Source organism: Metopolophium dirhodum, chromosome 1 (assembly GCF_019925205.1).
Source record: "Metopolophium dirhodum isolate CAU chromosome 1, ASM1992520v1, whole genome shotgun sequence".
Lineage (NCBI taxonomy): Eukaryota > Metazoa > Arthropoda > Insecta > Hemiptera > Aphididae > Metopolophium > Metopolophium dirhodum.
This window is the reverse complement of record NC_083560.1, coordinates 142,910,671-142,937,239: the sequence shown is the minus strand read 5'-3', so window position 1 is coordinate 142,937,239 and position 26,569 is coordinate 142,910,671. Positions and strand designations below refer to the sequence as shown.

Here is a 26,569-nt window from a genome sequence, read left to right as displayed (position 1 = left end):
CGCCGCGCCACAACCCCCGCAACCACCGCGACCGCAGGCAACCGACCCCACCAAGCGAGTCGTTTATTAGCAGTACATTACCCATTAGTCATAACATGAATATCCATCATTTCATTTTTCTCTACCTCGTCGGACACAACTTACTGCTGTTACTCCAATATTGTTCCATTGCAGATTACAGGTATTATATTTATGTTATTACTTATTAGTTATTATAAGGGCCCAGGTTTATATGCAAATGCATATGCTTCTATAATTCACCTAGAATAATTTTGATTATAAATGTGTATGTTTCGTAATGTGTACTTAAATTTAAAAATCCGCTTATTCAATTCACGTGTAATTATTTAGTAAATCATGGATATTTATTTCACGTGTGCTTAAAACATAATATTTACTGAATTCGTTAATTTATTTTAATTAATTCGCCCAGGTTTATATGCAAATGCATATTCTTATATAATTCACCTAGAATACAAACACCTTAAACACAAAATAATATATAATAATTAAGGCTCGGGACTTCTAGGAGCTTGCATGTTTTTAAATAATCATTAACAACATAGCTAAGTTATATAGAAATTTGTTTCATAGCAATACGAGCTTAAATTTAAAATTTATAGTTGCATATTTTGCATATTTGACCATTTTTCATTTATAAGTGCATATTTGACCATTTTTCGTTTTATAAGTCCATATTTGACAATTTTTCATTTTAGAAGTGCATATTTGACAATTATTTATATGATTTTATAATACATAGATTTCCTGGACCTGAGATATAATAAATATTTTAAAATATTAGTATTTGTGTTTTTCTTGTCGATCACTATTGCTACTTATCGGTACACCGACCGCGTGATTCCCGATAAGGCTGATAGCATTTTTTAAGTTTGCACCAATAAGTTCCGTAGACGTGGAACGTTCCTTTTCTAAATATAAAAATATTTTGGCTGACAACAAGAGGTCGTTCAAAATACCCAACTTAAGGAAATATATAATAGTTCAATGTAATGCTCAAGGTAATAAGAAAACAAAATCAATCATCAAAATAATCAAATTAATCTATATAATAAAATGTATCTATTTATATGTCATATCTACATATTATATTATTATTACCTATTTATTAATTATTATTAGTTATTAGTTTATTACAAATATATATATTTTTTAAATGTATATTTTAATAGCATATTTAGTGACTCTTTAGGGCATTTATGCATGCATATTATAAGGTTTTATAGGGCATGAAGTCCCTAGCCCTAATAATAATTAATATATTCTGTGGACTGTGGTGTACTGGTGTAACCAAGTTTATATTAATATACTATATAAAAAAAGATTCAGATTTAAGTGATTAACAAATTTTCAATGAGTTGGACTAACCCACCTGCAATAGCATACCTAAATATTTTTCAACATTTGAGTGGCATAACCCTCATTAAAACTTAACCAACATTAATTGGGTTAATGTTTTATAGCTTATATGACCATAATTTATACATACAAAATGAGCTTATTACTTAACTGCTGCAGTTCTTAAAAATACAATATACCATATAGAAATGTTGTATAAAATATAAACATCATGATCTATCTAATTCAGTTAACTTCATAAAGATTTATAATTATATATATTTTTTAGATTTTTGTTGCATATAAATCTGTGCCCTAGTTATTATTATTAACGTGTTATTAAAATGTCAATATTATGTTTTGGAATTTCAAATTAACACTATTAAAGTAATATGTTATATTGTAGCCTTCAATGGCACTTGCCAATACATCCAAGGGCTGGAATGCCCATGTGCTGGCCGCAGCTGATGACTACTGTACATCAAGAATGTTGGGTTCTGCGTTAGGCGTCCGACCACATAACACTGGTATGACCGCATTAGTTCCGATCACAAAATCAGATTATGCCATCTGGAATGATCAAAGAGAGCTGTATCAATTTGCATTAAGTCAACTATCAACATTTAAATTTGTAAAGAATACCAGGTTCAAAAATAAGACTCATGATGAACTGTCAGTGGTAGCTGCGGTTCAAATAAAAAAAGGTATGTTGTTTTATTTCTATGCTAGGATAAGGGCTAATATTTTAAAATTAATAAAGTCATACATAAGTAATCTACTAATTTAAGAAATAATATTTGAAAGAAGTTATAACGCTCCACATTTATATATGCAAAAAAATATTGATATTTTAAGAAATTCTAAAAAATAAACTAATTTCTTTAGATGAATATTTTTTTTAATATTGTACATGTAGCACAAGGGTCTCTTAGTAATAAACAAAAAAATATAAATTGGACCAATAGCTATTTTAAAAGTCAGTTCTGTTAAAACCTGTAACCATGTATAATGTGATCTTGGAAAAATAAACTTATTAAAATTATTATCACATTGACAACAGTGCAAACATCCATTAATTTCCACCATCTTGTAATTTTTGATTATAGGCACTATCATACAGGGACTGGAAGGTGCAACATACCTTATAGAAAAAGAATTCATCTATCCAGGAGAAAATGACTTTTCACTAATATACAGCGGTAGGTTAAAAAAGGATATGCTTTTCCTCGGGCCAGCTGCATTTTGTAACCATGCATGCCATTCAAATGCCGTGTTAAAATGCATAAACAAAAAGAGGACAGGAGTTGTTACTACAAGACAGATCAATGTGGGAGAAGAAATAACAGTATTTTATGGTCGAAACTACTTTGAAAACCACAACACTCTATGTAATTGTAAAACTTGTGTTGACGAAAGTAGTGAGTTTTTTGAATTTTGTATATTATAGAGTCATGGGCACTTGATTTTTTTTAATTTTCTTTTTTTATATTTTAATTTCAGAGGCAAATTGCACATACTCAGACAACACACAAATTATTGCAGCATCACCTGAAAGTGAACCTGGTAACTTATTAGTTACCATGACTAATAAATGCAGTATATAAAAATGTTTATTTTTTTTTTTTTAGATTGCAGCTTCTTAGGCAACCCCGCTTGTGGTATGTTGCCCGAGAGTACTGCTGAAGTAGTGCAGGATGCGTCAGACAACCACCAACCACCTGTACAACCAATTGTTGAAAGTACTAATGATGTGGGAGATGTCAATGGTCAGTGTAAGTAATGCATGTTTTATAAATGGAATAATTTAATTATTTAAATCTCATTTTATTTTTTAGTGTCACATGTCTGTTTGTCGGCCGAAAGTACTGCTGAAGTGTAGTGCAGGATGCGTCAGACAACCACCAACCACCTGTACAACCAATTGTTGAAAGTACTAATGATGTGGGAGATGTCAATGGTCAGTGTAAGTAATGCATGTTTTATAAATGGAATAATTAAATTATTTAAATCTCATTTTATTTTTTAGTGTCACATGTCTGTTTGTCGGCCGAAAGTACTGCTGAAGTAGTGCAGGATGCGTCAGACAACCACCAACCACCTGTACAACCAATTGTTGAAAGTACTAATGATGTGGGAGATGTCAATGGTCAGTGTAAGTAATGCATGTTTTATAAATGGAATAATTAAATTATTTAAACCTCATTTTATTTTTTAGTGTCACATGTCTGTTTGTCGGCCGAGAGTACTGCTGAAATATTGCAAGAAGCGTCAGACGACCACCAACCACCTGTACAACCGATTGTTGAAAGTACTAATGATGTGGGAGATGTCAATGGTCAGTGTAAGTAATGCATGTTTTATAAATGGAATAATTAAATTATTTAAACCTCATTTTATTTTTTAGTGACACATGTCTGTTTGTCGGCCGAGAGTACTGCTGAAATATTGCAAGACGCGTCAGACGACCACCAACCACCTCTACATCCGATCGTCAATGTTTGCACATCAACAACCAATCATTAAAATGAACCGGACACCACAAATGTTTCACCTAAAAGAAAAAAACCGAAATACCATGATACCGTAAATATGTGTGATGAATTTGAGAATAATCCCATTAATGCAGAAGAAGGAGATGATGATGATGACGGTGAAGAGAATGATGCTGACAATTTGTTTCAGTGCCCTGAGTGTCCCAAAAATTTCAAGTTCAAAAGTTGGCTAAGTAGACATGCAATCATGCATGAACGATATTACCCATGCACATATTGCACTAAAACATACAAAAAAAAGTCCGAGTTGCAGTTTCACATACTGGCACATACAGGCCAGAAACGATTTAAATGCCCCGACTGCTACGCTTCATACAATGACTTGTCAAATCAAATAAAACACTGGAACCTTAAACACAACCCAGAGACTAAACAATATGAATGCGATAGATGTGGAGAAACATTTACTTGTGCGAGATACCTTAGGTATCATAATTATGCACACGATGGTGTCCATCCATATAAGTGTGACATTTGTGGAATGGAATTTAGTAGCCCGTCATTCTTGTCGAAGCACAGAAAAAAAAAGCACATAACGTGACTATGGCAAACTTTGAAGTAAGAAATGCATTATTTATACTATATTATTTTTATTTAAATTATTTAAATTATTATTTATATTTTATAGCAATACCTGTTAGTATGGTCCTCGGAGACAAACGTTTTGAGAGAAAAAAAACACCAAAAGTGGTCGGTACGTGTTCTATTCCAAATCTCAAGTTTCATCAAACTATGCAAGGCATTTGACAATGTAATTAAAATAATATTTTCTTTATAAACTATGTTATAATAATAAAATTAATATATAATATGTTATAATAATTAAATAAATAAATAATTTATATTAAATATTAATACTAAATGAATATTGTTCCAGATTTGTCGATGAAGCGATGTTCTTTTGGATTTTCAGTTTGAATGGGCTGTTTTCAGATTTGTATACTTTGATGCTATTTATTTATACTGGGTTCTTTATTTATACTTAATTATAAAAACTATTTATGCTTCACCTCTTGTACACATTTTATAATGTTTCCCACATTCTTGTATTTTGAAATAACCTGTTTCTTGTTTGATTGTAGATAAATTCTAATAACTGTTACATACATTAAGTTGTTTATTGAATAAATGCTGAATTTTATTACAATTTTTTATCAATAAAACATTTTTTAATGAATAAGCGCATTCCATTCTACAACCAAAAGTTCTAATATAATAATATAATCTTGTTGATGTAATAACGTCGTTGGGGAATTGCAGTATTGACGAACAAATCATCTTTAATGCATTCTATTAAAAATAAATAAATACCATTTTGCAATGACAATGTTACAAAAAAATTTGTAAGGTAAAATTAAAGTCTTTAATTATCTAAAAAAGTATAGTATATTATATTTGCATGACATCCGGCCTATGTTACTGGACAACGAGATTTTAGAGTGTTATGTTTCCTGCTAGTTTCGTGTAAAAATACTGAATACCATGGAGGCACCGAGTGGACGGCTGTAAGTTAGGCTACGGGCAGCGGTAAAATTTGAAAACTGAAAAGTATACGTGGGATTGAGTTCTATACAATTGTAGTGTTCAAATACAGCGATTCGAAAGTCAAAGCACCCACTCATGTACAACTAATATATTTTTCATATAGCAGGATAGTAAGGTAAAAAAAAAATAACTAAAAACATTTAAACTGTATATTTTAATTTTTTTATTTGTTGATCACCATTCCTTCTAAAATTCAAATAATTATACAAAAATTACAAAATATTTTTTTTTTAAGTATTATATTTACCTTTTGTAAAATTGATGTGTTGACAAGAAATTTTTTCTTTTTCTATATTCAGATTTTGCAGGTGTCAACATTATTGTAGAACAGCAGTTGTGGTTGGGGATTTTACTAAATTTGTGAAACTTAACATAATTTGTCAACGAATACAGGCTTTTTCGATATTTAGCTAATTCGGTATTAAAATTTAGATGGAACTTATTTGGGTCAATATTTAAATTTTTAACAATCAAGGAGTATGTGTAGTTTTTAATTTTTTGCATTTTTAATGTAATTTGTTCGGTATCCAAACTGTTATTGTATTTACACGATGTATTAAAATACGGTGATTTATTGCCTAAAAGAGTAGTTTCTAAATTAAAAATGCTCGAATAATTTGTTATTTCTATGTTAGTTATATTAAGTACCATTGTTATTAATTGGCTGCTGGACAGTAATTTATTTATATTAGGATTTTGGTAATTTATATAATATTCATAACCTTTTTTTTTGTTATCACGTTCCCTAAAAATAATATCTTTTGTAATCAATTTCATTAAAGTTTTTTTAAAATTTAATTTATTAATATCTGTATTTAATTGGAAATGGAGTATGGATGTTATTAAAATGAAGGCATTGAAATGGTGATAGACCTAAAATTATATGAATCAATACATTAGTTTAATAACTTAAAATAAGTAGGTAAAACATGTATATTATTATGCATACCGTTGAACGTTTAGGGTTTGATGTGTTTTGCCTAAGTACACATGCCACAGTTAAGACTTCATTGAATTCCAAGTATTCATTCTCAAACCCAGTATACACCATTAAGTACTTATGATTCATATCAATCAATAATTCGTTTTCATTGATAAATGGTCTCCTGTGTATAAAAGGTATTATTATTGGCATGCATGTATAATTTGTTTCACAATACTTACGGAATCTTGTATAGATCAAACATTAAATTGTCGCTAAATTCATCCATTTTTTTCATCATCTGCTGAAATTTAATTAGCACATAGCACTCGTAAATATAAATTCCAGCACGTGTGAGCACTGCATATTCATATTGGGAATAAATATTTAAGAATTTGTTGATGATGTTATATTTACTGCACAATACAAGGTTCTTAAATATTTCGTGTAAAATTGCACCTACTTCTGGATTCTGGTTCCTATAAGAAAGAAATGACAAAACAAAACAGATTTATTTATGGATGATTTTTTAAAATATACACACTATTAAACAAATACTTACAGTGATTCGTAATCAGTTTTGTACAATGTAGTTTTCATACCAAACGTTAAATAGGTATGTATAGCTTTAGATTTTTGGTTTATAAAAAGATAATCCTCTGATATTTTGGCAAATAATTCCCATAAACAATTAGTAATTATATTCATTGACAATAAATTACTAATTGGATTTAAATCTTTCTCATTGAAATATAATGTAAAATTAATATCCAAATAATCTTTGTCGTTGATCGGTACTGTAGATAAGCTGTAAAAAATTGTATACATGGATTTATTAATTGATTTATTAATTTTATGTCATGTTATTTGTTATTATAATTTCTTTTACTTACAGAGACTGTTCAAATTTTACTAGACAGTTGAATGTGTCACCATTAATAATTTTCATAATTTTATTTTTTTCTATGTTAATTGTTTTTTTATTTTTTTTCTTTAGGTTCCCATTTAAATTTATAACCTTATCAACTAAACTGGTTTTGTTAATGTCAATTTCATCTTTGACAATGTTAAAGATTGTTGATATTTTGGTGTCCACTTTTAATTTGTTTTTAAAACAACATGTGTTTACTAGACACAAAGATTGATTTAACACATCTTCGACCTTCATGTTGAAATTACCAGTTGATTGAATAAATAATTTTAATGACTCAACGTTCATTATTTTATCTTTAAACATCCCGATGATAGTTGATAGGCCAGCAGCAACAATTCTCACTGTATTCTGGAAGTAGTAAAATACACGTGTTATCAATTTAAATTATTTGAGTATTTGGGTGTATGAAACAGATACAAGTAATGCATTATTTGTTTCATTATACTTACATTACTAAAATAGTACTTATTTTTCATAACTTTAGTTTTTCTTTTTTTTACAATAATCGTACTCTGCACATTTCTTATTATTTCCTCTGTATAAATATAATCTCTAACTAGTGGTATGTTAGGTAAGACTAAAATATAAAACATACCTAATGTTATCCTTATAAAAGTACATGGAGAAAATTAACACTTACATGTATCAAAGGTTACTAGGTTAAATACTTACAGTCCGAAAAAAACAATTTGTCGAACACATTCTTATAGTTTCGGTACTCATTAAAGATGTGTTTTGGTAAATGGGATCTCAGGAAAATTTTTTTTGACCGTGTTGAAATGCATTTCAAAGCTAAAATCAGCAAAAAACATCTAATAATGTTCAAAACAACTACAATATATAAAATTAAATTTACATTTTAAAGTACGTTTGGCGTAATTATCTTTAACTATTGGTGGGTCATCATGAATGGTTGTTGATGTGCAAACATTGACGATCGGTTGTACGGGAGATTGGTGGTCGTCTGACGCGTCTTGCAATATTTCAGCAGTACTCTCGGCCGACAAACAGATATGTGACACTAAAAAATAAAATGAGGTTTACAATGTACTTTAATAACTTAATTAAAATCGAATAATATAATGACTGATTCCACACCTTATGCATTAGAAAACACACGTCTCCAGCTACCCCCTCCCCGTCATTTGCATGTAAAAAAAAATAAAAACCCTGTACACAGTGAGCTGACGGCTGAAGTCTGGCCGTTCTAGGTGCAATCACCCGGTAGACATGCAAATAGTACTTTAATAACTTAATTAAAAATCGAATAATATAATGAACGATTCCACACCTTATGCATTTGAATACACACGTCTCCAGCTACCCTCCCCTTCATTTTCATGTACAAAAAAATAAAAACCCTGTACACAGTGAGCTGACGGCTGAAGTCTGGCCGATCTAGCTGCAATCACCCGGTGGCCATGCAAATAGTACTTTAATAATTTAATTAAAAATCGAATAATATAATGACCGATACCATACCTTATGCATTAGATAACACACGTCTCCAGGTATCATCCCTGCTATTAACATGTAAAAATTTCAAAAACCCCGTATGCACTGAGCTGACGGCTGGAGTCTGGCCGATATCCCTGCAATCACCCGGTGGCCATGCAAATAGTACTTTAATAACTTAATTAAAAATCGATACCTTATGCATTAGAAAACACACGTCTCCAGCTACCCCCTCCCCGTCATTTGCATGTAAAAAAAAATAAAAACCCTGTACACAGTGAGCTGACGGCTGAAGTCTGGCCGTTCTAGCTGCAACCACCCGGTAGACATGCAAATAAAACATGCAATTTCTTACACTGACCATTGACATCTCCCACATCATGAGTACTTTCGACTGACGGTTGTACAGGTGGTTGGTGGTCGTCTGACGCGTCTTGCAACATTTCAGCAGTACTCTCGGCCGACATACTGGCATATATCACAGAAACAGTACTTTAATAAGGAGCGGATGGTTGCCGGCGGCGGCGGCGGCGTTCACATAGATGTTATCGGTATGCGGGAATCCCGCTGTTATTATAGAATAATTATATTTAGAGATAAGTCATAAACTTGAGGTGTGGGCAATCGCGGCAATCACCCGGACGTCATGCAAATATATTATGAATTAATTAATTAAATACCGAATAGTTGTGCGATCGACTTGAAACCTGTACCATTAGATTACAGACGTTTCAGACTACTATACCTGCTATTGGTAAAAATACTAAAAACCCTGGAGGCACCGAGTGGACGGCTGTAAGTTAGGCAATCGGCGATCGACCATACTCCAGGCGTCCGATACTGGACAACGAGATTTTAGCAATCACCGTGCAATCACCTGTGTCTCGCAATCACCTAGCAATCACCTGTGTCCTGTGCAATCACCTAGCAATCACCTGTGTCCTGTGCAATCACTAAAATATAAAACATAATGTTATCCTTATAAAAGTACATGGAGAAAATTAACACTTACATGTATCAAAGGTTACTAGGTTAAATACTTACAGTCCGAAAAAAACAATTTGTCGAACACATTCTTATAGTTTCGATACTCATTAAAGATGTGTTTTGGTAAATGGGATCTCAGGAAAATTTTTTTTGACCGTGTTGAAATGCATTTCAAAGCTAAAATCAGCAAAAAACATCTAATAATGTTCAAAACAACTACAATATATAAAATTAAATTTACATTTTAAAATACGTTTGGCGTAATTATCTTTAACTATTGGTGGGTCATCATGAATGGTTGTTGATGTGCAAACATTGACGATCGGTTGTACGGGAGATTGGTGGTCGTCTGACGCGTCTTGCAATATTTCAGCAGTACTCTCGGCCGACAAACAGATATGTGACACTAAAAAATAAAATGAGGTTTAAATAATTTAATTATTCCATTTATAAAACATGCATTACTTACACTGACTACATAGAGTGTTGTGGTTTTCAAAGTAGTTTCGACCATAAAATACTGTTATTTCTTCTCCCACATTGATCTGTCTTGTAGTAACAACTCCTGTCCTCTTTTTGTTTATGCATTTTAACACGGCATTTGAACGGCATGCATGGTTACAAAATGCAGCTGGCACATATTTACATAACAACCAGGTGATTGCTAGGTGATTGCACAGGACACAGGTGATTGCTAGGCGATTGCTAGGTGATTGCACAGGACACAGGTGATTGATCGGTGATTGCAAACAACCAGGTGATTGCGGGACACAGGTGATTGCTAGGTGATTGCTAGGTGATTGCAAACAACCAGGTGATTGCTAGGTGATTGCAAACAACCAGGTGATTGCTAGGTGATTGCACAGGACACAGGTGATTGCTAGGCGATTGCGAGACACAGGTGATTGATCGGTGATTGCTAGGTGATTGCACAGGACACAGGTGATTGATCGGTGATTGCTAGGTGATTGCAAACAACCAGGTGATTGCAAACAACCAGGTGATTGCTAGGTGATTGCACAGGACACAGGTGATTGATCGGTGATTGCGAACAACCAGGTGATTGCGGGACACAGCAGAAATTAATTAAAAATCTAATAATATGACTACCGACTTGAAACCTTCACTGTTTTATTGCAAATGTTCCTGGCTACCATCCCTGCTAGTTTCGTGTAAAAATACTAAAAACTCTGTACACAGTGAGCTGACGGCTGTAAGTTGGCCGTGCACCGTGGAATCACCCGGCAACTGTGCAAATTTCTATGATAAAAATTAATTAAATACCGAATAATAGGACTACCGACTTGAAACCTTCACTGTTTTATTGCAAATGTTCCTGGCTACCATCCCTGCTAGTTTCGTGTAAAAATACTGAATACCATGGAGGCACCGAGTGGACGGCTGTAAGTTAGGCATCGGGCAGCGGTAATATTTGTGACCCCCCGTACACCAAACTTCTCCGCCCAATGACTCTAACAGTATTCATTTCCGCAAAAATTTGAAAACTGAAAAGTATTCGGGGGATTGAGTTCTATACAATTGTAGTGTTCAAATACAGCAATTCGAAAGTCAAAGCACCCACTCATGCCGGGCGCATTCTACAAATGGCTCAATTATTATATAAGGTCTAAGGTCGATGATTCGTGGTTTGCTCCCGGCATTGGTGGGTGCTTTGACTCTCAAATCGCTGTATTTGAACACTGCAATTGTATAGAACTCAATCCCCCGAATACTTTTCAGTTTTCAAATTTTTGCGGAAATGAATACCGTTAGAGTCATTGGGCGGAGAAGTTTGGTTTACGGGGGGTCACAAATATTACCGCTGCCCGATGCCTAACTTACAGCCGTCCACTCGGTGCCTCCAGGGTTTTTAGTATTTTTACTAATAGCAGGTATAGTAGTCTGAAACGTCTGTAATCTAATGGTACAGGTTTCAAGTCGATCGCACAACTATTCGGTATTTAATTAATTAATTCATAATATATTTGCATCGGTGATTGCTAGGTGATTGCAAACAACCAGGTGATTGCTAGGTGATTGCTAGGCTATTGCGAGACACAGGTGATTGCTAGGTGATTGCGAGATATAGGTGATTGCTCGGTGATTGCTAGGTGATTGCAAACAACCAGGTGATTGCTAGGTGATTGCACAGGACACAGGTGATTGATCGGTGATTGCAAACAACCAGGTGATTGCGGGACACAGGTGATTGCTAGGCGATTGCTAGGTGATTGCAAACAACCAGGTGATTGCTAGGTGATTGCAAACAACCAGGTGATTGCTAGGTGATTGCAATGATTGAAATTTGAACTTTCTGGGACATCGGTCACATTGGTATGCATTAACTGGAAATGAAAAAAATCCAAATGATGCTTCCATAAAAATAAAATATACAGTGAGCATTGTTATTACCTGTATTGGTATTCAAATTTCTGGAATCACTTTCATCATCATCATCATCATCATCAATACTCTCACCATCACTATTGTCACTTTTGTTTATATCCTGTAAGTCTTTACTAGTTGGCTGTGTGACTTTATCCTGCTCGATATCCATACTTACTGCTGTAATGAAAATGTAATGTATTCAAAATAATTCTACAGGTTTAGATATTGAAATGAACTTGTGCGTCATATATGTACCGGATATAATATAGTGTAGGATTAAACAATGATGTTTGTAAAACAATTAGTATTAAGAAATAAAGATGTTATTATAGTTTAGCATAAATAAGGTACAATCCCAAATCTGCAAGGAAGCACTAATTACATAGGAGGGATTGTCCTACTTAAATTTAAATATAAGGTACGATAAGATGATATGTAAGGGAGTTGGAAATGGACAGCACCAAGTGTCTATGCCTATTCGATTAATAGAACTCCGCCCTTTGGAAAACCGCAAACATTAATTATTATTTAGTATAAGTAATCAAAATATATAATAGTATACAATATCATAATAGTATAATAATAGTATAATATAATATTATTTTATATTTATTATTTATATTAATAAAAATAATTATAATAATTTTAATAAAAAGTTAATTGTATTGTTCTCCTCTCCCTCTACCACTATGAATTGGATTAAATTATGTATATCTGTGAATCTTGTAAGTATCTGTAAATATTATTATTATTATTGTCTTATTATATTATTATTACTATAATCATATACAAATACAAATAATTAATTTTATAATACATATAGTACAATAGCTGCTACGATCGCTGGGGAACAGACAACAGTAGCCACATTCACATACCGTACAAAAGGAAATTGATATCACAGATATAAAATAGTAGATAGCATGGAGGGTGGACGCTATCGAATTTGCCAGCAACTCAAATACATTAACTTAGTGCAGCACTGTGTATGACCGTAAGAGTAGTTGTAATTAATATAATATACATATTATTGTGATTTACTTAATATCAATAACATTTAATTTTTTTAAACAGCTGTTTCAAAAGAATCAAGAGTGAAATTTGAAGTGTTGCCCGGCCAATGTTTTCAAATGTTCTTGTGGTAGAATTTTTTTGGCACATACCACTTTCGCACCATACGCATTTTCGTTAGGAAATCTTGAACATGGTTCATATGTGAAATCATACTAAATCAGTATATTGTTGCATCTATTCTGACTAATGTACATGTAGAAGACCACCTACGGTGTTGTAATATTATTAACACATAGTACTAATCAATACTTTATATTCAATGAACAGATATCAGGGTTATGCAAATGGTTGTGCAATTTTGCAAAACATTATAGTCATAAGTAGAGACCGGATTTATATGCACTTAAAACCTTAGAAATAAGATGTTTCTATGCTCTATAATTTCATCAAAATATTCTTTAATATGCAAAAATATTCTTTTATGAAAAAATATTCTTTTTTGTAAAAATGTATTAAATACTGTAAAAAACAAATAAAAGTAATAGTTTATAAAATGTAAATTTATCCTAATCGTTAAAAAAATATTTAAACAGTCACATTTAACCTATAGAGTATAGACTATAGGTAATACGATGATATACTAGTGTACCTATATTGTTTAATTGTATTTTAGATGCATGAGTGTAACACATAATTACATACCTAAACTTCAGATTTATGAACTCAAAAATCAATAATTATAACATGTTTTAAATAATAAAAACAAAAACGTATTGTATATTGTTGAATAACATAATAATATTATGTATTAAAACAATGTAAACTTAAATAATTCAGCCTTATGAATTCAAATAATAAAATAATTTTGCATAAAATAGTTAAATACTTCAGTTAATGGCAAAGATTTATTTTATTAAGACCTAATTTAATTATTTTTTTTTTCATTTCAGATCAATAAGAACCGATGTACTGAATAATTTAAATTTTTTTTCCACTTTCAATTAATTAAAAATCATCACAATCAAAATTTACAAAATTATATTCAAACATCAACTTCAAAATCTCCTTCATCAACAGTAACATTTTCTGGTTCAACATTACAATTTTAAAATGAAATTTCAGCTATAAAAAAATACATACAGGAACATTATCCATAAAATACTACTTTTTTTTATTTACCTATCTGTTAGCATATATTTTCCAAAATGGCAGCCTCCGTACACGTATGAATCATTCTTGCAGATGGATGTGATTGAGTCTTCATATATTGAGTACAACATATAAGTGTAATTCCACACTACCCAAGGGGTCTTACAAATAAGCGCGTTTTTTTTATTAAGGTGGTTTCGCCTGTAGCCATAATCCATCGAACTGTTTTCACAGTTCATTGATTTTTATGCTGTAAAATAAAAAATAGAAATTATAATATTTCAAGTACATCAAATTATCTAAGTTTTAATTTATTACCTTCTCTTTTTTGTGCCTTGATTAGCTCCATGGATTGCAGAATTCCGCAGGACAATGTTCACACTTAAATGCCATGACCTTTGCATGTGAATTTAAATGGTATCGTAGGGTTTATATTGCACTTGCTTACCACCATCACTTGCTTGTATAGTTTGTGATTACAACTGCCATGCAGCATAGTGTAAGAAAAACTTTTTATAGTTCACAAATTCAAATAATTTATATAATTGTTTTTTGTCTTCTGTTTCAGTTACCAACAACACTGTGGAAAAACACCACGATATTGCATTACAATCCAGCGGTTATCAGATTAATTTGATAATAAGAAATACGGGGCCACTCGTTGCAGTGTGACCGTAGAGAGGGAATATTGTGTTGATGGCTTGCCATACGTTAACGCAATTGCCTATCGTTTATACCGGAGTAATGCAAATTGCGTTCGCCCGGCACTTATAATACGAAATAAAATTACTAAAAATCCAAATTTGGTACTACCGCTTTCAAAAAGATATCCCTCGACTCTACATAACTTACTCTATACCCCCAAATAGTTTTAAGTCCCCTGGGAAGCCTATTAGACTTGTAGTGGGGTCAAAATCAGTATTTTACCCATGTAATCCCGCACCGATATACCGTTTGTACCCCCCCCCCCCCCCCCGTTGAAAACTTTTGACTTACTCCAAATCATGCGGCAACCGTATGCTAAACTATAGCTTTGCAAAGTTATTTTAAAATAACCATCCACCCTACAGCTATAAAAAATACGTCCTTTGAAAGAGGAGGTAGTCTTCTATTCTGTGAAAACGTTTTTTGGGATAACATTTGAATTGGTTGGTGATGAGGAGATGATTACCGCAGCAGGTCCGAATTCGTCACATCATGCGGCAACCGTATGCTAAACTATAGCTTTGCAAAATTATTTAAAAATAACCATCCACCCTACAGCTATAAAAATTACGTCCTTGGAAAGAGGAGGTAGTCTTCTATTCTGTGAATGTACTTAGGAGGTTAACAATCGTGATGGATGGCGATGAGGAGATGATTACCGCAGAAAGTCCGAATTCATGACATCATGCGGTTACCGTATGCTAAACTATAGCTTTGCAAAATTATTTAAAAATAACCATCCACCCTACAGCTATAAAAAATACGTCCTTGGAAAGAGGAGGTTGTCTTCTATTCTGTGAATGTACTTAGGAGGTTAACAATCATGATGGATGGCGACATTAATGTACTTACTAACAAATTATACCTAAATGTTTTTTTTTTGCTATTTTGTAGAGTCCATCGCTACATTTCCATCATTGTAAAAAGGTGTGATGCAGGTATATACTTACAGGATATAAACAAAAGTGACATCGAGCAGCATAAAGTCACACAGCTAACTGGGATAGACTCAATTAATATAAACAAAAGTGATGATCAGAATAGTGACGTCGACGATGATGATGATGATAGCAGTGATTGTACAAATGATAATGGTAATAACAATGCTTACTGTATATTTTATTTTTATGGAAGCATCATTTGGATTTTTTTCATTTTGTCATGATTGTAAAAAATCAAATATAATATTCGTTAATATATGTACGTAGCGGGCTGATTTTAGTTGGTGTGTGTGTGTTATGTGTGTTATGTGTTGGTATTTCGTGTTGATCGTTTGTTGTTATTTTAAGTAGTTCCTCAAAGGTTAATGTTGTGTCTTGTAGTGGATGTGTTGTTAGAAGTATGTCTAAATGTTGTTTGTAAGTTTTTAAATTTTGTTTGTATGCTGTGTGTATGTCTGTTGTCGTGTTGTTCAGTGTCAATGTCAATGAGTTTAAAAAAGATGAGATAAATTTAGTTTTTCTGAGTAATTTGTTGAACGTGTATTCTTTGTTGATATATGATGGTTTATGAGGTGTGTTTTTCCACAGTGTTGTTGGTAACTGAAACAGAAGACAAAAAACAATTATATAAATTATTTGAATTTGTGAACTATAAAAAGTTTTTCTTACACTATGCTGCATGGCAGTTGTTATATACTCTTCTTGTGTTATGTTGATGATTCTATTGATGGTAGTGTCATAGTGTTTCGAAAAAAGTGATTTAATTTTTGGTAGATTTTCAATATGATATGTGGTTTTTTTATGAATTTGATGGGTGGATATATATTTTTGATTTATTAAACTATTGATGGTGAATTTGAAATTTGTCTTAGTGGTGAATGGATGATTGCACATGGTCATGACAATTTTTACATGGTTGAAAAGTGTATTAAGCTGAAATTAATAGTTAGATATGTGAATAATGTATTTAAATGTGTAAAATAAAAACAAAAAAAAATGTTTTAATAGGAATATAAATACTTACAGTGTGATTGGAAGGGCTTTTAGAATATGAAAAGTACAAGTAGGTGCATGCTAATATTAATGTTTCATTATAATTATCGACAGGAGGTAGGCGAAACATAGCCATACACTCCTTGTCGATAATTATATTGTGTGCCGAATGATTTTCTCCTGGACATCTATAATGTTAAAATATTATGTTAAAAGTATACGAGGTGTGTCAGATATAACTGGCTTTTGGAATACATTTTCTTGTAATAATTCATAATTTTTATTTTTGATTCTAAGAGTGAATTACAAATGTCTTAGATTTAATCGGAATACTGGTCTCAACACTTACCCCATTTGCAAATTCACATCATCCACAGTATGGTAAAATTTCCACCAGGTGTCCAGGCTAGAAATAAAGCATTGGAAGTCCAAATCCAACATACACAACATACGGTGGTGAATGGTCTCCGTCGCATTCACCACCATATGAGACCATTTCACTATGCCTTCAATTGATGACTGAAATCTGGCGATGTACCTCACCACCAGTTCAGTCTTCACCAGCCAGATCTTTTGATCGAGAAGCGTACAAATTGCATCACTGAAAAATAAAAAAAATAGTAAATAAGAAGTTTGTAAATAACCTATGAACCATTTCACTCACTTTTTTGGATGTACATTCAAATTGTACATTAAATGTTGATTGAGGCTGTGGTTTAATGCCAGAGCCGTACTCATATCCAATTTAGACGAGTGATTACATAGGGGAGGAGGCTGAGGTTGAAAAAAGTCTTTAAAAAATGGGTCTAAATATGAGGTTTCCGGATTAATTGGTAACGATTTTTGTAAAGAAATAAATTTTGAGTGACATTGTACCGAACCATTTTGGAATAATTTAACTGTAGATTTAATTTGATTTGAAATAAATTTTTTCCCCAATTTTTTGCTGAAAGTTTTATTGACGAATTTTGAAGCTAAAGATTTTAATTTTATGTATTCCCCCCCCTAAAATTGTTTCTTCCTCATTCTCCTCCCCTATGTAATCGATTGCCTTTCTAATATTTGTATACCTTGATGGCGCCTGTAAAAAATGTATTATTGTATATAATATATTGTATATATAAATTTTTTTTTACCTACTTCAGTGTTAGCGTATACGTGGAATTGAATGTCACCAAGGTTGTTCTTGATAAAAGAATTAAGATTTTCAACACTATCGACCCTGCAGTCAAAACTTTTCACGAACCACAATAGTGATTCGCTACTCTGTGTTACCCCGCCATTCGGTATTGCCGCTGCGAGCAGCTTAACCATGTTCTATAAGATTTATTTACTGGTAAGATTTACGTCAAAAAAATAACAAAACACCAATGCTGTTAAAAAAATAAAACATTTATACCTCATTTGTCAAATGTTTTCTTTTATTTAATGACACTGTTGATGTTTGGCAATGCGTTTTCATATGCAATATAAGCGATGACTCGTAAATAAACGACTTTTTGCAAAATGGGCAGTCTATCATTAGGAAATTGTATTTTTTTTCCGTAACCGCATAGTTCCTTTCTATCGGAGTGTTTTTAAAAACTATAAAAAAAAAATTAAAAAAAAATAGTTATTCTTGGTTTAAATATGTAATTTTGCCAAATTTGAATTTAAAATGACGTTCGTATTAAGTCGACTCTTAGACTTAGAGGTCTGCAAGTGGTATGGTTGCAGTTTGGGGTATTGAGCACATTTATGCCGGTACAGTATTCAGTGGCATAGCTAGACACTTTTTTCTGGGTAGGCCCGATATTTTGATGTAAGGATAACTAATGAATAGTTTTATAAAATAAAAAAGTATCATGGTTATTAAACCATAACACTCAAAATAAAAGACGTGTCATTATTTAACTGATTTTAAGAACCGATTAAAAACTATCAGGATTTAATTTCGTTAATTAAAACCGTATTTACGATATATTAATTCTATTATTTTAATTTTTAAATACATATTATAGTCATATATACTACATATTTAATAGGATAAAAATTTTTTTTTTGGAAAAAAGTGGGTAGGCCCGGGCCTACCAGGCCTACCCGCTGGCTACGCCACTGACAGTATTTCCACTTTGAACAGTCACCAAAAATACAATTCTTGTACCAACTTTTATAAGTAGCATATCTATCGATTGGTATACACGTCGGCTACTCGGTGTAACAGTCACATAATTAACAACTAAGAATTACGATGTCCATGAAATATTACTTTCCACCACTAGCCTACCTATGCTAAACTATAACTTTGAAAAATTATTAAAAAAAAAACCGACGTAGGTAAAGAAACCCTTTGTATATTACAAAACTCCACCGATAATAGCATAATATTGATACAAAAAAAAAAAAAAAACAAGTGGCACTCAAGGACTGCCGCTATAAAGCTATTGCATATTAAATAAATAAGAAGTTAATATAATTTGTAATTTTTTTATTTTAATTATTCTAAGTTATGCTTGGTCAAAAATACGGTTCACCGCGCGGAGCAGAGAAAAAAAAAAAAAAAAATAAAAAAAAAAACATACACCATTGTAAAACCAATATACTAATAAAATAATAAACTAATTAAATACTTACAGTTGTTGACTTGCATGTCGTCCTGACGGTAAGGTGGCAGAGATGAGAAAAATGCCGACGTCGTGACAGTAATCTCGTAGAGAAGCGAATGAATTGCGTGGAGTTCTTGTTATTGCACCGTCTCTCTGTCTATTTCCACGGATGCGTGTCTCCATATATTACCACGAATATATTAGATGTCAGACGATTTAACACATAGATTAGTGAGAATTATTACGTCGGATTATTAGTCCCGTGCGTTCCCCTTAAAAATAAAAGGAGAGGTACGCTAAAGTTTCTGAAAAATTAGTTGGTGTACTCCGTCCCCCTGCGTCCCCCCCAAGTCGAGCACTGGTTTCGCTCACCTATTAAAATACACGTGTGAGCATACAAATTAATATACCGAGGTACTGCTAAAGCATAATACACTATTATACACTCACATTATTATATTAATATAAATAAAATGCCGGGCGAACGTAATTTGCACTATGCCGGTAGATATCTATAGGTTTATAAGTCATTAAAAATCTAAATATTGTACTACGCCTTACCAAAGCACATCACTGGCTTCGTTAAGGGTCTTCGACAGTAAAACTAAAACGTAACAACGCTCACTAGATGTCGTAAAACCTCTCACGCAATGCTTTATACCACGCCCACTTCGGTCGCTTACCGACGCGTGAGCGAGTGATTGAAACCGTCTCCGGGAGCGGCGCATCATTCTCTCAATACTACTCGTATTGACTACACAATTCAAGCGCGACGCAACGTTCGATTTATTTAATAATTTACGGTACGCTTCGCATACGCTTTGGTAATTTTATTTTTACAGACGCATAACCTATTATACTTTTATTGACCTATTATTATATACGCTTGTATTCCAATATTATTACTATGCAAATCAATAGGTATTTTGGGGATATAATAATTTAAATGTTCCACCTCTCACGGTCAGTCGTCAGTGAATAGCATTTAGTAGAAACCTAGTACAACCGGCAATACGAATGTCCCTTAGTCATTAATTATATTAATTTATGTTTGTAATGTATATGTGTATATATAAGTAAGACAATAAATCATAAACGAATATATAAATAATATTTTTATTTTATTTTAACGTATAGACGATTTCATAATATGTTAAGGTACATTGTAAAAAAAAACTTAATATTTGTATATACTTAAACTATATACTTTAACAAAACTCAATATTACTTAAAACAAAATATTAAAGAAGCTTTAAACGTTTATTTTTTTTTTCTTCTTGTGCTCTAATTATGTACTCTGGATTCCGTATTGGCATACTACGTGAGTGCCTCGGGTCGACCAATTCCGGCAAAAAGCAATTGAAAAAAAAATTTTGAAGTTTCGGCAACATGATAGTAGTCCAAAAATGAATGTCCCTTTTAATTATTTCATACTTCATTCCTTTTTTTGTCCACACGGCGAGAATACAATAATCCCTTTGACAAACATTTAACTGTCCCTGTACTTGGTAATACCACTTATGATTTTTTTTAATTTCATAAGTGGTCCCATTATTAGTTTTTTTCCAACAGCTAATTTTTTTTTTTTCAATTCCTTCTTCGGGAGTCAGATCTGCAGCTGATTGAGGACATTTTATTTCGACCAAGCCATCTTCATCAATTAATCCATCTGGAGTTGCTCCAATGAAATAATTAAACTCATCAATGAACAATCCACACTCTCTTATTTTTATACTTAGTAAATTTTCTAAACAAATTTTAGCTTCATTTTCATGATTTCTTCCATACTCCATTGCTATTGTATCAACATCACTAGTATAAATTAAATTTTTTATTAGATTTTCACAACCCGTGTCTGGACGACGGTTAATTATGCTTCCAAAGTTTGAAGCAGTAAGTAATTTACGCCTAATGTCCAACCAATTCTGACAAGAACTTTGGTTAACAGTTTGTCTTTCTATTACCTCTCTTTGTGCAGCAATTTTTTTCATGGACTCAATGACTTCCAATTTTTCTATATTATATTCATTTTCATTCATATCTGGTTTCATTGAATTTTCTCCATATGAAGCATTTGAGTCATTCACACCAAATAATTTTTTTTTAAACCTTTTATTTTTCGTCAAGCGATTATTTTGACGAAATTGATTATCTCGTCGTGTTATTTCCATTTTCACTGATGGCAATTTTTTAAAGGGACTATTTTTTAAAATTGTCTTGTGCAAAGAATAAAAAGGTCTTTTAGAATTTTTAGTAACTGTAGCAATCGCACAACGTCCAGCGTATGACCCTTTTAGAGCAAAATTCACTCTTTTCCCTCCTATAAGTTTTGCAATAATGGCATTAAAAGATTCAACTATATTGCTGTCAACATTCAGTATCAAGCTTGAAGTATGTCTAGCAAGATACCTAATAGGTTGCATTACGCTATCTATAAACACTCTATCTGTACTAAAAATTTTTTCCATGTAATTAATATCGTTTGAATTATTATCGTCGGTTATGTCACAAAAATATTTTGAGCAACTACTATGATCACCGAAAACATGATTGACAACATTTAAAATATCATTTCTGAGTCCTATAACTGAATTTTCTTTTTTTCTATATTCAATAGCTTTCACTATACCTTTTCGCATTCGTAGAATATTACGTGATAACAATTTTCTATGAGCTAATTGACCTGCTTGTTTTTTCGTAGTTATATCTCTAAGTTTGTTACAAAAATTACGAAGAAGGTGGTTACGGCATTCAACTTTTTGTACAGTTAAATTTTTATAAGGCCTTGCTTCTAAAATTTTTTTGTATACGCTTGAGTCTCCATCGGCTATCAATTTTTGATACCTTATACCATACATAGGTTCACTTTGTTTAAAACCTTCAACTATTACAGCTGCTTCCATACCCGACGATCCATTTTTATCCGACCAATTTTTAGTGCAACAATGTTCTTTAACTTCTTTTGAACCAAGACCAGAACGAATACAGATTGAACAGTATTTATTTTTTACTCCCAAAAATAAAACTTTTTTCGTTCTATACCCAATTATTGCAGCCTAAATATACAAAAATAAAAACAATTTTAAATATTTAATAAGAACATAATATAATCTATTATTTAATTATAATATGTACAATATTGTAAACAGTATCTAGAAAAATTACAAGGTTTCTCATGAGTAGTTCATATTATAACCAAAAACTCTAAAAAAATGTATCAACACAAGTTCTTATAGGTATAGATATTTTAAGTTCAAATTTCGACAAAATTAGTTATTTAAATGAAGAATAACGATTTTATTTATTTTGCTGTAACTAAAAAATATTATTTATGGGTATATTTGAAACATTAAAAACATATTATATTATTACATTTTATATATAAAATGGGTATATACCTACACACAATTTTCAAATGCAATGTTTTTGGCAAAAATTAATTCAACCTACTGTAATATACTTAGGTATACTAAAAATAGTAAAATATATTACTTTTGTATAGCATATCATAAATTTATTAAATTAAAATAAGAATATAATATCAACTTACAGCGCCTGATAATGAATTGTAAGTTGACCTGTAAGACCGTTTGCACCAGGATCCATCTGCAACTACTGAAATAAGGGGAGTTCCGTCAGTATCTATGTCTCCGGCACTTACGGCTAGTTGAGCTTCTTCTTTTGCAGCTGCCTCCATTTCTTTAAGAGCACATTCATTAAATGATTTGCAAACTATATCATGTGACTTATTGTACACAAACTGACTTAAGGGAGGTATTTCCAAAGAAGCGGTCATAGTTTGAAGCTGACTAAATCCTCCACCCACATTCATTATACCAGCTACTGCAGCAATATTTATATCCGTCATATTCGCTTCTGAACTTTCCGAGTCAATTGTATATGTTTTCAGACAAAAATTGCATTTAAATGCAAAAGATGATTTTAAACCAATTTTTTTTTCATTGACACAAACCATGTCCTTAAATGAGCAACCGTATGGGTCGTGATTATCTTTTTCTTTAATTTGTTGACATATATAAGCTAAATCTAAAATTCGTCGTCCAACTATAGTGTGTTCATGATTCTTGATAGGTGAAATACTTGTTTCTAGCTTGTGCGTATCAACATCAGAATTTACGTCATATTCCATAGACGTAGCTAATGGTTGGGCTAGGTTAACATCATCTTGAGATAATGAAAAAGAGACTTTTGCAGCTTGGGAAATAGCAGGTGTACAATTTTCAGTTAGAGCAGGATTTGGAACTACATCAACAGGTACAGGTGAGACTGAAATTTGTGTATTTGAAGAAGTTTGATCACTGTGCTCTCTGGATAAATTAAAAGTATATACGTATATATAAAACTAAACCACAATTAATTATATATCTTGTTAATCATTAAAATGTTCGTAATATTTACACCATACTAAAAATGTAGAAGTTAATTTAAAAAAAAAACCGGGAACTCGCTCTGCTGTATAGTAGGGTTGTAGTGGACTTCGGTCATAGATTAAGTCACTATAATAATATGGTTAAGTCTATGATACATTTTATTTAAATTGTAATATATTTTATTTTGATACAAGTAATTTATTTTTCAATTAGGGTGGGTTGGCGGTTGCATACAGCAGGTTTAACCAAATTTTTTCAAAAACCTATAGCCTATATAATGAGTAAATAAAAGGCCAAATCAAACATTTGGCGAAGGTTTCCTTTTTATATGACTACTAATTAAAAATAAATTAAAAAATAGACCTATTTATAAAACTACTATTTTTAATAATAACAAAAATATAAAACCGTTTGATAGTGAATCGTTAATAATTCATGTGTAAAAAAAAGGGCAAAAAAATCCAAATTTTGAAATGGTTATTATTTGTTATACCTATAGTATAATAATATTCAATATGACGTCTATTTTAGATTCTGAGTGGAGCGATGAATGTATTGATTTTAACAATTATGTATGTTTTATTTTTTTTTATTTGTGTCTGTGTACACGATAAGTAGTCGAAATAATGCTTCGATTTTCTACTTCAGTATCTTGTTCGATGGGAAAGTGAATCTAGTTGGTGCATTGGGGAGGTCAAATAAATACGTAATTTTAAACAAAAACAAAAAAAAAAAATTTAAACAAAAACTGAATTTTTCACGCAAAATCGGTTTTTGACAAAATCCGATTTTGGTTTTTAGTGTAACTTTAAAACACATGACCATGACATTTTCACTGGTTGTTTATATTAGCATTTACTATACACCATAAAAAAATATAATAATAAAATATGTACCTTGTCCATCGACTTTTAAACAAGCTTTGTGAACCTATTATCTTAGATTTCTTCTTTTTTGATGGAAACCCTCTCTTTTTTTTGCATATTCTCGTATTGGAATTACTCGAATTCATTTCAATGTTCACGTTTGAAGCTCAAGACGGAAATGATTTTCATAATAATAATCAATTAGTAGGCTGTATTGTGTATACAAAAGCAATGGATAAAAATAGCCAGGCGGGCGGGCGGCAGCTGTCGTGTTATCGCTCGTGCCGCGAGTCGCGTCCGTCGACGCATTTCCAGGAATAAGGAGTGGGGGATTTAATAATCTTGGTCGCCGTTGGAATTGTTGAGCAGCACAGGTTGTGCAACAAATTATTTTATATCTATCATTATATCAATAAACATGTTCTAGTATTTCCATATTTACGGCTTCCGAGGCAGGTTTAGAGAAATAACATACCTATACAAAATTAAAGCCAAGATCTTAATCTAAGTTCACACCAGATACATTTTGAAATAATCTAATATTAAGCTTTTTATAGCTGTTTTAAATTCTTAAAATATCAGTTCCTTAATAGCTTGTATTTAATTAAAAAATATTTATTATTAAAAATGATCTGGTGTAAACACAGAAGACTAGGTAACGAGTTCAGAACAGTTTTCAAAATTGAAATCGAATAGATTGAACCGTGTTTATTTTTGGAAATTCAAAGACCATTTTAGCGCTTGAAAAATCTAGTGACGAAGACCCTTAAGATGTCCCCTTTTTGGGAAATGCATTTTGGATACTTACAATTTGCATAAAGTGGTGGTGAGGTCGAGTTGTTAACCTCCTAAGTACATTCACAGAATAGAAGACAACCTCCTCTTTCCAAGGACGTATTTTTTATAGCTGTAGGGTGGATGGTTATTTTTAAATAATTTTGCAAAGCTATAGTTTAGCATACGGTTACCGCATGATGTTATAAATTCGGACTTTCTGCGGTAATCATCTCCTCATCGCCATCCATCACGATTGTTAACCTCCTAAGTACATTCACAGAATAGAAGACTACCTCCTCTTTCCAAGGACGTATTTTTTATAGCTGTAGGGTGGATGGTTATTTTTAAATAATTTTGCAAAGCTATAGTTTAGCATATGGTTGCCGCATGATGTGACGAATTCGGACCTGCTGCGGTAATCATCTCCTCATCGCCAACCAATTCAATTGTTATCCCTAAAAACGTTTTCACAGAATAGAAGACAACCTCCTCTTTCCAAGGACGTATTTTTTATAGCTGTAGGGTGGATGGTTATTTTTAAATAATTTTGCAAAGCTATAGTTTAGCATATGGTTGCCGCATGATGTCATAAATTCGGACTTGCTGCGGTAATCATCTCCTCATCGCCAACCTGTGCAACATTGGCCTCACGGTCACTACTCTATAGAGTGAGTTAGAAATAATTGTATATTTTAATTTATTGTACTTTAAATATTTCTGAATTGTATAGGGACACCAGAACATTAGAGCAAGCAGAAGCCGAATTAATACAACTTCCGGAAGCCGAGCTAGACAGATAGTTTTTTTTTTTTTTATTTATTATAGATGATTTGTTTTTATATTGTAAAATATCACTGTAGATATTATTATTATTTTTTTTTTTTATTTTGTAAAATATCTCTGTAGATATCATGTGGATATTATATTTATTATTATTATCGAATTGATTCTAGTTAGGATAGGATAGGATAGGATAGGATAGTATAAAGAAATAACTCATTGATAT

The 26,569-nt window shown here is 32.0% G+C and overlaps 4 protein-coding genes and 1 long non-coding RNA gene across 5 annotated transcripts in view; 1 reads left to right on the top strand and 4 right to left on the bottom strand.

The window, feature by feature from the left end:
* LOC132935139 (uncharacterized) overlaps positions 1 to 26,569 on the bottom strand; it is a 494,638-nt gene that overhangs the window by 387,541 nt on the left and 80,528 nt on the right. The window lies entirely within an intron of this gene.
* Positions 4,124 to 4,908, top strand: LOC132933910 (uncharacterized). Its single transcript, XR_009662956.1, has 3 exons — positions 4,124 to 4,469; positions 4,540 to 4,662; positions 4,789 to 4,908. It is a non-coding gene; the product is annotated as an uncharacterized LOC132933910 (long non-coding RNA).
* On the bottom strand, positions 5,631 to 8,397 carry LOC132932991 (uncharacterized). Its single transcript, XM_060999329.1, has 8 exons — positions 8,169 to 8,397; positions 7,985 to 8,104; positions 7,762 to 7,889; positions 7,272 to 7,660; positions 6,941 to 7,186; positions 6,621 to 6,857; positions 6,406 to 6,562; positions 5,631 to 5,642 (listed from the first exon to the last, which is right to left on the bottom strand). Exons 3-8 carry the CDS (start codon positions 7,786 to 7,788, stop codon positions 5,631 to 5,633), a joined length of 1,068 nt encoding a protein of 355 aa, XP_060855312.1. The 5' UTR covers positions 7,789 to 7,889; positions 7,985 to 8,104; positions 8,169 to 8,397.
* LOC132932990 (uncharacterized) lies at positions 16,186 to 17,682 on the bottom strand. The gene is made up of 5 exons (XM_060999328.1): positions 17,609 to 17,682; positions 17,294 to 17,545; positions 16,976 to 17,132; positions 16,621 to 16,884; positions 16,186 to 16,551 (listed from the first exon to the last, which is right to left on the bottom strand). The coding sequence occupies exons 1-5, from the start codon at positions 17,680 to 17,682 to the stop codon at positions 16,186 to 16,188; spliced, it is 1,113 nt and encodes a 370-aa protein (XP_060855311.1).
* On the bottom strand, positions 20,126 to 24,082 carry LOC132937265 (uncharacterized). The gene is made up of 2 exons (XM_061004107.1): positions 23,080 to 24,082; positions 20,126 to 22,585 (listed from the first exon to the last, which is right to left on the bottom strand). Exons 1-2 carry the CDS (start codon positions 23,677 to 23,679, stop codon positions 20,771 to 20,773), a joined length of 2,415 nt encoding a protein of 804 aa, XP_060860090.1. The 5' UTR covers positions 23,680 to 24,082; the 3' UTR covers positions 20,126 to 20,770.

Bases quoted from the DNA above. Each gene is read 5' to 3' on its own strand.
- LOC132932991 (XM_060999329.1), bottom strand. From the start codon at position 7,788: ATGAAAAATAAGTACTATTTTAGTAAT. The intron at 6,858-6,940 runs GTAAGTATTTGT...TCTTTCTTATAG, and splicing joins AAAACTGATTACGAATCACT to GAACCAGAATCCAGAAGTAG. The intron at 6,563-6,620 runs GTAAGTATTGTG...TTTTATACACAG, and splicing joins TTTGATCTATACAAGATTCC to GAGACCATTTATCAATGAAA.
- LOC132932990 (XM_060999328.1), bottom strand. From the start codon at position 17,682: ATGAGTACGGCTCTGGCATTAAACCACAGCCTCAATCAACATTTAATG. The intron at 17,546-17,608 runs GTGAGTGAAATG...TTTATTTTTCAG, and splicing joins TTGAATGTACATCCAAAAAA to TGATGCAATTTGTACGCTTC. The intron at 16,552-16,620 runs GTAAGAAAAACT...CTTCTGTTTCAG, and splicing joins CAACTGCCATGCAGCATAGT to TTACCAACAACACTGTGGAA.
- LOC132937265 (XM_061004107.1), bottom strand. From the start codon at position 23,679: ATGGAATATGACGTAAATTCTGATGTTGATACGCACAAGCTAGAAACA. The intron at 22,586-23,079 runs GTAAGTTGATAT...TTGTATATTTAG, and splicing joins ACAATTCATTATCAGGCGCT to GCTGCAATAATTGGGTATAG.